Raw genomic sequence first — 14,419 nt, 5'->3', positions numbered from 1 at the left:
CACCTGTAATCTTGTCATATGTTGACATGATGGAGACCGTGGCTGTCGTTTGAAGACAAATGTTGATGGTGTTGGGACAGCAACCAGCCACAAATTTACTTTCAAAAGTAAATTTGTGGCTGGTTGCTGTCCCAACACCATCATAATTTGTCAGCAAATCTGTTTCCAATCGAGCACATATGGGACATCATGCGACGACAACTCCAGCGTCACCCACAAAAAGCATTAACCGCACTGTGTTGCCCGACCAAAACAGGCGTGGAACTCCATCTCACACACTGAGAACAGGCAATGTGTGCACCTTTGCATACTTGAATTCAACATTCTGAAGGTTATTAACTTATTAACATTTCACATTTGCGCTTACATTAACCTGTCATCTTGCAATGTTAATCGCTTGACTATGTTGCCTACAAAAAGGTATTCCCGAAATTTCATTACTGTAATTACTTTTTGGTGTTGAAATTTGTTTCCGTCAGTGTATGGACAACTACATTAATCTGTTAAGCTTTGTGACTGTAGGGCTAAAATCTTACAGTCAGGGATTTATTAAATACGGGACTGAATCTACACAGGGTGGGAAAACCTTTCAGGGTCAAAATTACACACACGCCGGAGGATCATAAATTTAGTATTGTAAGATGAATAACAGTGATCGGAAAACAAATAAAATGAAATTGTGGAATGGCATTTTTGGTTGGTTGCAATTATTTCTATTTCACCCCGCTCCAGTGACTTGTGCAGCTGATGAAGATGAACTGAAATCATTAGGACAGCACAAAATTCAATCCCGAACGAAGAATATCTCCGAGCCGCCCGGGGATCGAACCCCGGGCCCCGCGGTCTATTGGCAGGCACGTTACCCACCAGCTTATAACCTACAACGGCGTATAAAACGCACGTTTGTAGGCTCGTGTGACAGAAGTCAAGGGATGCCTCCTAATGTCATGTCGGTCCTCCTTTTCCCGGCTTACTGCAGCAACTCGAAGCGGCGTGGACTGAAGAAGTCGAAGGAAGTCCCTTGCAGAAATATTGAGCCATGGTGCCTCTGTACTAGCCCGTAAATGCGAAGCTGTTGCCGGAGCAGGATACTGTGCACCAACAGTCCTCTCGATTATGTTCCACAAATGTTCGATGTGATTCCTGTCGGGAGATTTGGGTGGGCAGAAGCTGAGGCCCGGCGACATACCAAATTGACATCCATAAAAACCCCTTAGATGTTTGGGTACATAAATTCCATATATAGCTGTAGGTTGTCTCAGAGTATCCGAACGAAGCCATGTCCAGTCAATGATCGGTTCATTTAGACCAGAGGACGACGAAGTAAACACAGCCCACACCATTATGGAGCCACCATCAACTTGCACAGTGTCTTGTTGATAGCTCGAGTACATGACCATGACTTCCACCATCATCTGACCAGGTCACGGTTTTCTAGTCGGCTAGGTCCAACCGATGAGACCTGCCGCATGCGATGTCGTGCTGTTAGCGCCGGTCGTCTGCTGCCGTAGCCCACTGATGCGTAATTTCGCCGCACTTTCCGTCGTGCGTCCCGCCTTGATCTCTGTGGTTATTTGACGCAGTGTTGCTTGTCTGTTATCACTGACAACTCTACGCAAATACCGCTGCTCTCATCATTAAGTGCAGGCCGGCCGTCACTGTGTTGTCAGTGACGAGAGGTAATGCCTGTAGTTTGCAATTCTCAGCACGGTGTTGACACTGTGGATCTCTGATTATTGAATTCCCTACGATATCAGAAATGGACTGTCCCATACGCCTAACTGAATCTACCATTGCCCCGCTCACAGTTTCTTAATTCCTGTCGTGTGGCTACAATCATGTCGGAACCCTGTTCGCATGGATCACCTGAGTACAAATAACGGCTCCGTCAACGCAATGCCGTTTTATACTTCGTATACATCTCTATATGTGCATAACGCTATCAGGTGACTTTTGTCACCTCAACGTATATAGCTTATATTTCGTGACAAACAGTTGTGTAGTGCGTGCACATACTGGGCGGGTAACTTTGTAAACCAAAACACGATTGTTTTAGATGTGTCCTCGATGGAAGGTAGCGCTGTTTATTAGAAAATGGGGCGTTACTGGTTACAGGAACTAGCAGATAGGCCTGTCGGGTGATGCATCGGAATATAGTCTCCAGAAAGCCCAAATAATGTACAGAGATCAGTTTCACGATGGTGTCATCGGAACTGCAAGTAGTCGACAGAAAAAAAGACAAAAAGAGACGAGAAATCATGTAATTCAAGTCACAGGGAGTTGGTGAGCGTTCTCCACAACCAACTGTTCACACAGCAGAATTTGAGGAAATGGAGCTGGGCTGTGTCGACGAGAGCCATCAAGCACTGTCTACTTGCTCGTCAACAGGGCCGGTTTCTGGCCCAAGAGACGTAACAGGTGCTTGGGGCGCTAAGCTAAAAGGGATGCCAGAGACGGCTTTAGTGCAAAATTTGAAAACTTGGTGTGTGTGTGTGTGTGTGTGTGTGTGTGTGTGTGTGTGTGTGTGTGTGTGTGTGTTATAAGGTTAAAGGGATGAGTGGCGGCGATGATTACATGCCCCCTCTATGGAAAAAATGTTCTGAAACCGGCCCTGCCCGAGAAATTCAAGTGTCGAAAAATATGTGTGGAACGCTGGTGGCGCAGTAATTACGTACCTGTCATAAGCAACGCGTACAAGAAACGTGGGCAAATGTATCTGAATCCGGAGCTCAGTTCTATCAAAATATTATGTTGTAATGTCTGCGCTGAAACATTCGGTCGTCAATCTGAACAGTTACTATTAGCTGAAACTGTTGCTAGTGTAAGGCATACGTTTGTGTATGTCAACAAATAATTAAGTTTTTACGACCATTAGTTCCTCATGGTAAAGTATTCACTTTATGGTCTTCTATCAGCTGTACAACTTTTAACACTGTTACTGCAAGTTCGCGTGCGTCAAGTATAACGCTCTATTGCAATCTAGCGTTACTCTCTGGGAGGATTTTTGAAATTTGACCGTGTTTTAACCTTATGGGCAGAGGGTATCGAACAGTATTTTCGTTTTAATGGCAGGTAATATAAAGAAAGACTAACACACTGAGTTTTAAAGATAATAAATATTATAAAATACATACAAATGAAACAATCGACGGTCGCCAACCTAATTAGGCATAATACTTTGAAACATTAAGTTTAAAGAAAAATGAACAGGGATTGCTGAAGTGACTTTCGTTAATGTTCCTTTTAAATAGTACAATGGATACACACAACTACCGAATGAATTACGTAGTGGTTAGCAGTAGATATCCCTTACACAAACCAGAAAACATAGAGAACTAAATAATACTTCACTCATAGCAATAAAAGTTACTATTGCAATCATTAATTGATTCAATACTAATTCAACATTAAGATGTTACTGAAGACACATTGGACTGAAATTGGGCACAGAAAGAGTTCTGATTTCAGCTAACACATACGTACCACAAATGAAATTAAATAATCCTACACCTATACTTATTATGCCTTCATTATTAGCAATGTCACAGATTTCTTTTAATACCAACGAAAAATCCAATCATGTTTGAATTTGAGAATAGATTACAGTGGAGGCCCATAAACTGTTACTTCTTCTACATGCAAGCCCTGTAATTATTTCGGAAACCAATTGCAGTTTAATAACATTACATTTTAGACCCACTTGCAATAGTTTATGTTTTAATGCTTTAACACAAGTTACTCAAATATTTAACTCAAACAATTTCAGAAAATAATTCATAATACTAATTAATGCAAGTTACTCTTCACCGTAGTCCAATATACGTGCCTTTCTCACCAACTGTGAAGCAGGTAGCTTTGATAACAATACTCATATATTTTAGCACTGAACTTTAGCACATTTAGTACAACTACAAACCATTACATTTCCAGAAACAGGATGCTTGGTTATCTGTACGTTAAGGACCGTACTCTCCACTCGTTTCTGATTAGGACAAATTTTAAGGTGCAAACAGTTTTATGTCACTGGAATTATTATTTAAAAAAAGCATACTGGCCCGCAGAGTGATACATGTCTGAATTCCTGCAGTTAGAGGAGCAGCGGCGCAAGAGTGCTGGCAATCACGTTGCGGCAAAGCAGTCCCAGGCTCCCGGAGCTGGATGCTCTTCATAATTTCTTCTTGGCGGCGTATTTCGTTCATTTCAGAGCCATTCCATGATAACAAGAGCACCGTACGCCAGTAAAAATTGCCTCACTTGGCACCCGTACTGTTAACAGGAGAACGTCTAGCCACTGACTGCGTAATGTGTGCCCCCTCAGGCACCGTTCATCGCCTTGGAATATAAAATGCTTCACTGTTGTTGAGTGATGCTCCACAAAAAATGACTAGGATTTGTCTCTCACGCTCGCTAACAACAGATGATGAATTTTATAGACTCTAATATGCAGGACTTGAGAACTGCCCAAAATTAATTTTATAGTTTTTGATCCAATCAGAATAACAAACTTCATTGATTAATGTTATTATTAATGCTTTATAACTCGCGTTTTTTCTCTTTTAGAAGACATTCTTCAAGCAATTTTTTCGGCAGAAATCCTTATGTATCTGCCAAGAAACAGTGAGTAACTCTAACGTAATAAGCTTTACTGTCGTTATTCGATTTCTGACGGTAAATGTACGAGATGAACTGTAAGCATGTTCTATACCAATGCAAGCATACTGCAGATTTTTAGGTCCTGGTATGGAAGCTTGGAGTTAGATTTAAATCAACAAAATTGCCCATTTTTGAAGCTACCCACAGAGAAAGAAAGCTGTTAACGCCTGTGTCAGCAGACGTCTGCAATGGTGCCTAATTGCAACTACACAGCCTTAACAAAGACTAACTACAATGAAGAGCCGAAGAAACTGGTACACCTGCCTAATACAGTGCAGGGACCGGGCGAGCACACTGAAGTGCCGCAGCGCGAAGTGGCCTGGACTCGACTAATGTTTGATGTAGCGCTGGAGGGAACTGACACCATGAATCCTGCAGCGCTCTCCAAAAATCCGTAAGCGTGGAGATGTCTTCCGAACAGCACGTAGCAAGGCATCCCAGATATGCTCAATAATGTTCGTGTCTAGGGAATTGGTAGCCATCAGAAGTGTTTAAACTCACAAGAGTTGTTCCTGAAGCAACTGTGTAGCAATTCTGGCACGTGGCGTGTCGCATTGTCCTGCTGGAATTGCCCAAGTCGGTCGGAGTGCACAATGGACATGACTGGACGCAGGTGATCAGACAGGATGCTCACGTACGTGTCACTTTTCAGAGTCGTATGTAGACGTATCAACGGTCCCGTATCACTCCAACTGCACACCCCCCACGCCGTTACAGAGCCTCCGCCAACTTCAACATTCCCCTACTGACATACAGAGTCCACGGACTCATGAGGATGTCTCCATACCCGTACACGTCCATCGGCTCGACGCAATTTGAAACGAGACTCGTTCGACCAGCCAACATGTTTCCAGTCATCAACAGTCCAATGTCGGTGCCGACAGGCCCAGGCGAGGCGTCAAGTTTTGTGTCGCGCAGTCATCAAGGGTAGACAGGTGGGCCTTTGGCTCCGAAGGTCCATACCGATGATTTTTCTTTGAATGGTTCGCACTTGTTGATGGCCTAGCATTGAAATCTGCAGTAATTTGTGGAAGGACTGCACTACTATCACGTAGAAAGATTCTCTTCAGTCGTTATTGGTCCTGTTCTCGCAGGGTCTTTTTCCAGCCGCAGCGATGTCGGAGATTTGGCGTTTTACCGGATTGCTGATATTCGCGGTACGCCCGTGAAGTGATCGTACGGGAAAATCCCCACTTCGTTGGTATGTGGGAAATACTGTGTCCCATGGCTCGTGCGCCGATTACAGCACCACGATCAACTCCGTAAAATCTTGATAACCTGTCAGTGTACCAGCAGTAACCGATTTAACAACTGCGAAAAATAAACTTGACACGAAAAAAATGTAGAATCCAAAGTTGATAATTTTCGAGGGGGACATCTGCTGCTGCTAAAATTAGACCGCCACCCCAGACCCCTGGGGGTTGGGGTGGGACGGGAGGCAACTTTAAAATTTCAACTGGGAACGCACATTTCTTATTGCAAAATCAGATTCTACATATATAACGACGTACATTTTGTCTTAAACATTTGTTGTGATTCTTGATGGTTGGCGCTGTAATTCAAGAAAATCCATGTTCTCATTTTTACGTGGAAAATGGTTACGGATAAATAAAAATACCTATTTACTTCATAAATTTTGATTCACTAAAACTAAAACTCTTCCTCTCTCCCGATAGCGCGGGATTTGATAGAGAGGAATTAAAGTTTTACAAATGTTGACCCAAACGTGCTCTCGGCGGCGCGACACGTTATTCGGCAAGTGTACCAGTCTCTTTGGTTCTTCAGTGTAAATTGTTGCACTTCATGGAACGACGTCCTGGGCTTACATTTTAGCAAGATAATGCCCACCGGTATACGTCGAGAGTTGCTGGCGCCTCCCTTCGTGCTTGCCAAACCCTACCTTGACCAGCAAGTTCGCCGAATCTCTCCCCAATAGAGAATGTTTGGAGCATTATTGGCAGGGCCCTCCGACCATTTCGGGAATCTTACGATCTGACGCCCCAGTTTACATAATCTGACACAATCTCCCTCAGGAGGACATCTAACTAGCCAGTGAAATAATACCGACCCGAATAAGCGTATGGGCCACAGGTGGACCAACGCGTTAATGGATTCCTGTTTGTGAAGCTCTTTTCTAGAATAAACCATCGAAATCTTCTGAAATTGCAATTACTTGTTTATCTTTACGTGGGCGTCGCGTCGGATAATTCCTTCGTGGTGTGTCGTGGTTTTTCTTTTTTTTCCGTAAGAGTGTATATGCTGCACTAATATAACGGCACTGATGGAATGTATGGGACTATCTCGACGCTATGCGTCCCTTGTTTCGGTGTGCAAGGTGCAGCGTGCTGTCGCACTGCGCAGGTACTTCCTCAAGTCGGAGGCGACGGCGATCCCTGAGCTGGCGGCGGACCGCGTCTTCCACAACACGGAGGGCCCGGTGGCGGTGGACTACGCGCCCTACCACACGCCGCTGGCCGAGGCCTTCCTGGAGTCCGCCAGGCTGCTCGGCTTCCCGCAGAACGACTACAACGGCGCCACGCAGATCGGCTCCTCCTACCTGCAAGGTAACAGCAAGAGCCACCTCACCTCACCTCACCTCACCTCGCTGCTGTTATTGCTGCTCTCCTTGACATGGGCGCTACGTGCACACAGACGAGTGTGTCTTGCACGATGCAAATAAGCTCATCAGACTAAATGTTAGCCACTGGTCTTAGAAGTTCAAACTGATAGTTTTAGAGCGATGTACGTGTTGAGCTGGTACCAGGCCGTCATGCCATCCACCGCTGACCTAAGTCACGGTAATCGAGTCGTGCGCTATGACCAGACGGTTGTACTGAATCAGTGCTGGAATATGGGTGAATATGGGTCGACCTGGAATCGTGGCAGCGTGGCTGCCGCATCTAGACGTGCCCACGAACGAAGCCTTCATAAAGTTGGTGCATCAGGGAGGACTGCCCAAAATGTCACTCACAGGCACATAATACTGCGTAACACCAGTGATCGCAGAAAGAGAGCCTGGCCGACAGGGGCCGCAGACGAGTGTCACGACCGTTTTGAAACCCGCCAAGAATTGCTGGTGTCAGGGAGTGCAGCTCCATCTCGACCACTTTCTCAGCCGACGCCGCACTGTGCAACACGTGCAATGGACATTTCTAGTCTGGTACCGTAAACCAGGTGCACTTTGACGGATTTTCAGGTTCCAACATGATTATCAGGACCGCTTTTTAACTTCTGTTGATATTTATGTTAGTGAATATAAGGGCTTGTGTGAAAATTTTACATAATAATTCCTACAACACATTTTCTAGACTGCAGACGAAGTACTTGAACAGAATGTAGATCGTCAGACTTAACATCGATTCGGGGTACATTGACCAGCCTGTACTTCCCAACAGCTGTCAGATACCACCCCCTTTGTGGTACATACTTCCGAAACACCCTGAAACGTTAACTATCCCGAAATAAATACATTTATTTAAATTTTTCTCAAGTGCTTTTTTAACCCTCACAAAATTACGTAGTATAGTACACAAATCAAATAGTGTGATTCATCATCAAAATTATAAATATACACACACATCAAAAAATTGCGTCACCCCGGTTCCTACAACTCCTGAAGATAGCCGTTGACGGTGGATATTGTATCACAGACACAGTCCCTTTGACTATTCAGAGATGTAAACAACCGTGCATGAGCAGTGCCTGTTAGACGGAGGGAGTCCGACAGCCAGTCAGTTCCAGTCATTCCAGCAGGAAGGAGGTACACGGCTCGTGTTGTCTGTAGTTCAACCACGCCTAGACGGTAAATACTGCAGTTCGACCGCGTCCGCATTGCAGCTTTGTGTGAGGAAGGGCTGTCCACAAGGGAAGTGTCCAGGCGCCTCAGAGAGAACCAAAGCGATGTTTTTCGGACATGGAGGAGATACAGAAAGACAGGCCTCACTCAGGCCGCCCGAGGCCTACTACTGCAGTGGATGACCCCTACCCACGCATTATGGCTCGGAGGAACCCTGGTAGCAACGCCTCCATGTTGAACAATGCTTTTCGTGCAGCCACAGGACGTCCTGCTACGAGTCAAACTGCGCAATAGGCTTCATGATGAGCAACTTCACTCCGGACGCCCACGGCGAAATCCATCTTTGCAACCACGACACCATGCAACGCAGTAGAGATGGGCCCAAAAACATGCCGAATGGACCGCCCAGGATTGGCATCGCGTTCTCTTCACCGACAAGTGTCGCATATGTCTTCAACCAGTCAATCGTCGGAGACATGTTTGGAGGCAACCCAGTCAGGCTGAAGGCCTTAAGTACACTGTCCAGTGAGTACAGAAAGGTGGAGGTTCCCTGCTCTTTTGGGGTGGCATTATGTGGGGCCGATGTACGTCGCTGATGGTCATGGAAGGCGCCGTAACGGCTGTCCGATACGTAGATGCCATCCTTTGACCGACAGTGCAACCATATCGGCAGCATATTGGCGAACCATTCGTCTTCATAGACGATAATTGGCGCCCCTGTCGTGCATGTCTTGTGAACGACTTCCTTCAGGATAACGACATCGCTCGACTAGAGTGGCCACCATGTTATCCAGACATGAACCCTATCGAACATGCATGGGATAGATTGAAAAGGGCTGTTTATGGACGACGTGACCCATCAATCACTCTGAAGGATCTACGCCGAATCGCCGTTGAGGAGTGGGACAATCTGGACCAACAGTGGCTTGATGAAACTTTCTGGCAGATTAAAACTGTGTGCCGGGCCGAGACTCGAACTCGGGACCTTTGCCTTTCGTGGGCAAGTGCTCTACCAACTGAGCTACCCAAGCACGACTCACGCCCAGTCCTCACAGCTTTACTTCTGCCAGTACCTCGTCTCCTACCTTCCAAGCTTTACAGAAGCTCTCCTGCGAACCTTGCAAAACTAGCACTCCTGAAAGAAAGGATATTGCGGAGACATGGCTTAGCTACAGCCTGGGGGATGTTTCCAGAATGAGATATTCACTCTGCAGCGGGGTGTGCGCTGATGTGAAACTTCCTGGCAGATTAAAACGGTGACAAGTGCTGCCTTTTTCTTCTATATCTTCATGATGAGTATGCTGTGGAAACTTCCCTCTTCCAAGATGGCAGCAGCCTTGTTAATGAGACTGGTTTTATGAACACTCAGGTAGCTTATTACAGCTCCAATAACACGTTAAATCAGCCGATGTTACTTCCATAGTAAATATCTCTGACAATGTGGGACAGGTGGTCAAATCTAGCAGCAACGTCCCCACATATGTAGCTCTATGGAGCTCCAACATATGAGTAGCATACCTTGAGAAAGTTGTGGATCCTGTTCCTCGCCAAATAATCAAAGCTGAATGCAGTGTCACCAGATGTTAGTGTGATTTCTCCTAGAGACAACTAATTTTTTGACTAATGTGCGTATCCATTCAATACTGAGTTTCCGCTCTTATCGCAACGTTTGTCATCCTATGTCACTGTCAGCTTCACAACGAGAACATTGCGAGATTTTTCATCTTCCTGGCATTTTGGGAGATCCACAGATCAATTAAGAGGGGACTTCAAGAAGTAAGTTACACATTGTTATGACAGGCCAGGTACACTTTGTTGAATTATGTCTTAGACTACACAGAGATGAAGATACGTGACACTATTTTTCAACACAATCGCCGAATCTCTGCAAACAGCGGTCGGAACGTTCTACGATTGTTCAGTTCCACGGCGACAGAAATCCGCTCCTCGCTCACGGAGCCATCCGAGAACCGCTGTGCGTTCCCATTGTCTGAAAATCTGTGGCTGCTGCGAATTAGTTCAAAATGGTTAAAATGGCTCTGAGCACTATGGGACTTAACTTCTGAGGTCATCAGTCCCCTAGGACTTAGAACTACTTAAACCTAACACACACACATCTATTCCCGAGGCAGGATTCGAACCTACGACCGTAGCAGTCGCGCAGTTGCAACCTGTAGCGCCTAGAACCGCTCGGTCACCCCGACCGGCACGAATTAGTTCCTCGATTGTATGGACACTTCCGTCTGTGGTGGATGCCGATGGCCATCCTTCCCGATACGACATCAGTTCGCTTTACCTGGACGCAACATTGGTTTTGGTCTACGTATAGCTAGAACTTCACCGTTAATTTGTGCAACTTGCACGATTTTCTCACAAGAATCGTACTTTCCCTGCGTACTTCAGAACTTGGAATACGTTTTCAGTTGCCGCATCATTTCACTTCCACACTGCGGTGCACATGTTATCGGTACCTTAGCAGAACTGTGTCTGCAGAGAACAACACTCTAGTTGCCCAACGTTAAGCTTGGGACAACGGGAGTAATTAACCCTTTGAAGTCTCCTCTTATTTCATGAATAAGTGAAATAAATCCTGTAACAGACACTGTTAGTGCTTCCAGTCTCATTCACTAATGTTACGAGAACCATTACTTCGGATGGCCGTGAATTAGACGAAATGATACAGTTCACGTTCTGCAGGGTTTTTGCTGCGAACAGTTTCAGTACCTTACAGCTAAGCGTCGAGAATGGATGTAGTTCGTTTTCATATATTGACTCCTGCTGATGGTCGGAACGTACAGCAAAGCACGTTAATCTGCACAGTATACATGACGTAAAAGTTCCACTTTTCGTAATGAGCTATGATGTTCAGAAATCGGTCTCGAGAATAAAAAAAAGTTCTAACAGAACTTTTGATAGGATTTGGACAATGTATTCCTGAAAGAGAAGAGTACAATAACTTCACCTTTTCTGACTGCGGCACTCTTATTCCGAGTGCGATTTACTTGGTTTATCGAGTGTAACAAATTATATTCGGAAAGAAAATCCGTTTAGTTTGCTTTGAATGCCTGAACGTGACTTGCGAATCTGTATCCTGGCCTTATCCTGTATCTTCACGAGGTCGGCATGTTACCTGGTAATGTTAGTAGTAGAAGGTGGTTGGGTGCCGTTCCTACCGGCAACTAACTAACTCCCTCCCTCCCTCCCTCCCTCCCTCCCTCCCTCCCTCCCTCCCCCCCCCCCCTCTTCCTGCGCAATATGTAAATTGTGTGTTCTATTCTGTGGGCCCACGTAAGCGTGAGAAGATTTTCGAAATATTTGCATATCGTGTAACTGAGGCGAGACGTGGGAACCAGCATGACATTCACCTGGTGGGATGCTGAAAGCCGCCTAAAACCAAGTCCAGGCTGGGCAGCACACCAGCATTCGTCGTTAGTACTCTGGGCGGATTTGGGGGTGGCGCGCCTCCCCAGATCTCGGAAGGAGCGAGCTACCGCGTGCGACTGCCCGTGCGCTAGCTTTGGCATTCATACAGCTTAGAGTGTTTGCTGAGAAGCCGGCGCCTAAGTGCTTGTAGTCTGGAACCTTTCACTGCGAGTACTTGCTTTTGCTTTCTCCGTTCTCACAGCAGTTCAGCTTCTTCAGCTGTCTTCCACGTCCTCCAGTATACTTCTGACTTCCTTCAGAAGGAAAGTTACTCGACTACTCTGTTTAACTACTTGGGCTGTTATAGCTACCAGAAAGCATCTCCTAAATCTTAGGTATAACTTGTGTAATTAATCTGAACGAACATATAACAAGCGGAAAATAATGCATAAATATCCCATACTCCGGCTAACAATCTTACGTACTTAGGTTGGAAACTGCATTTTGTTGTTCTTGGCATCGCGCTTATTTTCCGGATGGTGGTAACGTTTCGGGAGGAATATAGCACTGACCCAAGAAATATGAGCCTTTGTTATAACGCTAACGAATACCGTGAGCACGAATGTACGAGTCGCATGTAATACGTTGTGCACTAATGTTTGTGAACGCTGAATCGTTGAGAAAGGATGTTCTGAACGACAGCAAACTCAAGAGGATGTGTAACACAGTGAAGTGGCAGTAGCTGCTTAAGTTTACGTGGAGATAGTTTATACGAGATGCCAGCAGTTAACTCTTGTGCGACTGATGACGTCCATTTATGCACTTACAAAATATGATCATTTAGTAGCGACAAAAGGACGAACCATTTGAGTTTACAGACTTAGACATTCGTTACCTCTACCGCTAAAACATCTCTGCTTGAATTCTATGAGGCTCCACGAAAGCTCAGCCTTTTTACCTTATTACATAGCTCAAAACCATGCATAAAGTGGACTGCAAGCTCAGCAGTATACACTTGGCTGAAGACAGAGACATTCCAAGGTCGGAAAACACAAGCGGCAATGAAAATTAGGTAGTTCCGTGGTACTGCAGGCAATGGTGTTTTCTTTTGTGTCTTGTAATAGGGTTGGCATATTACAGCTTAATTAACCCTACAAATATAATGTTAATTCTCTTTGGAACTGATATTTTTATTTTATCGGTACATAACGTATTTAGAGTGTTCACAGGACAGGAATTTAGAATTTAATGTTTTCAGTGATCATTCTGATGTACATATGCCAGAGTCACGAAGATGTCCCGAAAACAAGGTGACCAGTTTCATTTTAAATTTAGTGTGTGTGCGGTCTTTTCACTTCAAACAGACAACGCTTCAAGGTCGTTGCATATTAGAACGTTGATACGCTCATCCAACAGTCAGTGTACAAACTTTCATTTTAAACAGATAAGAACTGTTTTGTAATAATTAACCATTTTTGTTCGTTTACAGCATGTTTGGCAATCAGTTACGTGTGGTAATGATTCGATAAATTCAGGTCGATGACTGCTATACGGCAGCAGTTCGCGAGATGTGTATACATGCCAAAACCATCCCGCCTTTCATTACGCTAGCAGTGCCATTAGGTGCAGATACTCGTTTAACTGTCGGTAGCTTTCTGCAGCTGAAAATTCCCGGCAGACTTAAACTATGTACGAGAGACTCGAACTGGGGACCTTGCCTTTCGCGAGCAGTGCTCTTAGTGACAGCCGCGCAGGTACGACTCACAACTGGCAGTTACAGCTTTACTTCGACCAGTAGATCACAACTACTTTTCTAACTTCACATTAGTTGTTCTATATATCCTGCGGGACTAGGAATACAGGCCTGGAAGCAAACATTTACATGGTCACTCTGCACTTCACAATGAAGTCTTTGGCAGAGGACTCGTAGAACAACTTTGTGATTACTTCTCTACAGTTCCACACTCTTATAGTATGAGGGAGAAATGAACACCCAAATCTTCCCGTGCAAGTTCACATTTGTCGAACATCAGCACCACTACTAAAAACGCATAGCTTGGCCACGATTTAGCGTTGTTTCCAGAACGAATTTTCAGTCTGCAGCGACATATTGTGGTCCGCCACACCGTTTTAAACCTGGCACGAAGTTTCAGATTAGCGCACATTCCGCTGCAGAGTGGTTATTCATTGTGGAAACGACCCTCTAGGCTGCGGCGAAGCCCATTGCACGCAGTATCTATTTTACAGTACTACCAATCGCAAAGTGTCTGGAGGAAAAATCTGCAAACTAGAAGAGAGTCACTAGGAGAAGAGAACAGCTGTGACAGCTGTTTGTGGGCAGCTCATTCGGTAAGAGCATTGCCCGTTTAAGGTGAGGTTCGAATACTGTTTCGGCACACAGTTTGAATCCACCATTAAGTTTTGCCTTAGTTGTTTTAAACTTTCTGTAAATTCTGTTACTTTCCAGGACCGTGACGTACGTTCAGTATTTAACATCCCCTTTCAATAGTAAAAATCTGTCTATTACGATGCAGCCACTGCAAAGACGTTCGTCATTTTTGAGTAACATTAGAAGACAAATCCACTCTGATACATTATGGATTTGGT

General features: G+C 45.0%; 1 protein-coding gene and 1 non-coding gene across 2 annotated transcripts in view; one reads left to right on the top strand and one right to left on the bottom strand.

The window, feature by feature from the left end:
* LOC126283973 (glucose dehydrogenase [FAD, quinone]-like) overlaps nucleotides 1-14,419 on the top strand; it is a 148,475-nt gene that overhangs the window by 108,028 nt on the left and 26,028 nt on the right. The window contains exon 4 of the mRNA XM_049982432.1: nucleotides 7,015-7,217. Coding sequence (XP_049838389.1) covers nucleotides 7,015-7,217 — 203 coding nt within the window. The remainder of the gene's footprint in view (nucleotides 1-7,014; nucleotides 7,218-14,419) is intronic.
* On the bottom strand, nucleotides 9,407-9,481 carry Trnas-cga (transfer RNA serine (anticodon CGA)). The gene has a single exon. It is a non-coding gene; the product is annotated as a tRNA-Ser (tRNA).

Source organism: Schistocerca gregaria, chromosome 8 (genome assembly GCF_023897955.1).
Source record: "Schistocerca gregaria isolate iqSchGreg1 chromosome 8, iqSchGreg1.2, whole genome shotgun sequence".
In the NCBI taxonomy this organism is placed as follows: Eukaryota; Metazoa; Arthropoda; class Insecta; order Orthoptera; family Acrididae; genus Schistocerca; species Schistocerca gregaria.
This window is presented reverse-complemented; position numbering and strand designations above follow the sequence as displayed.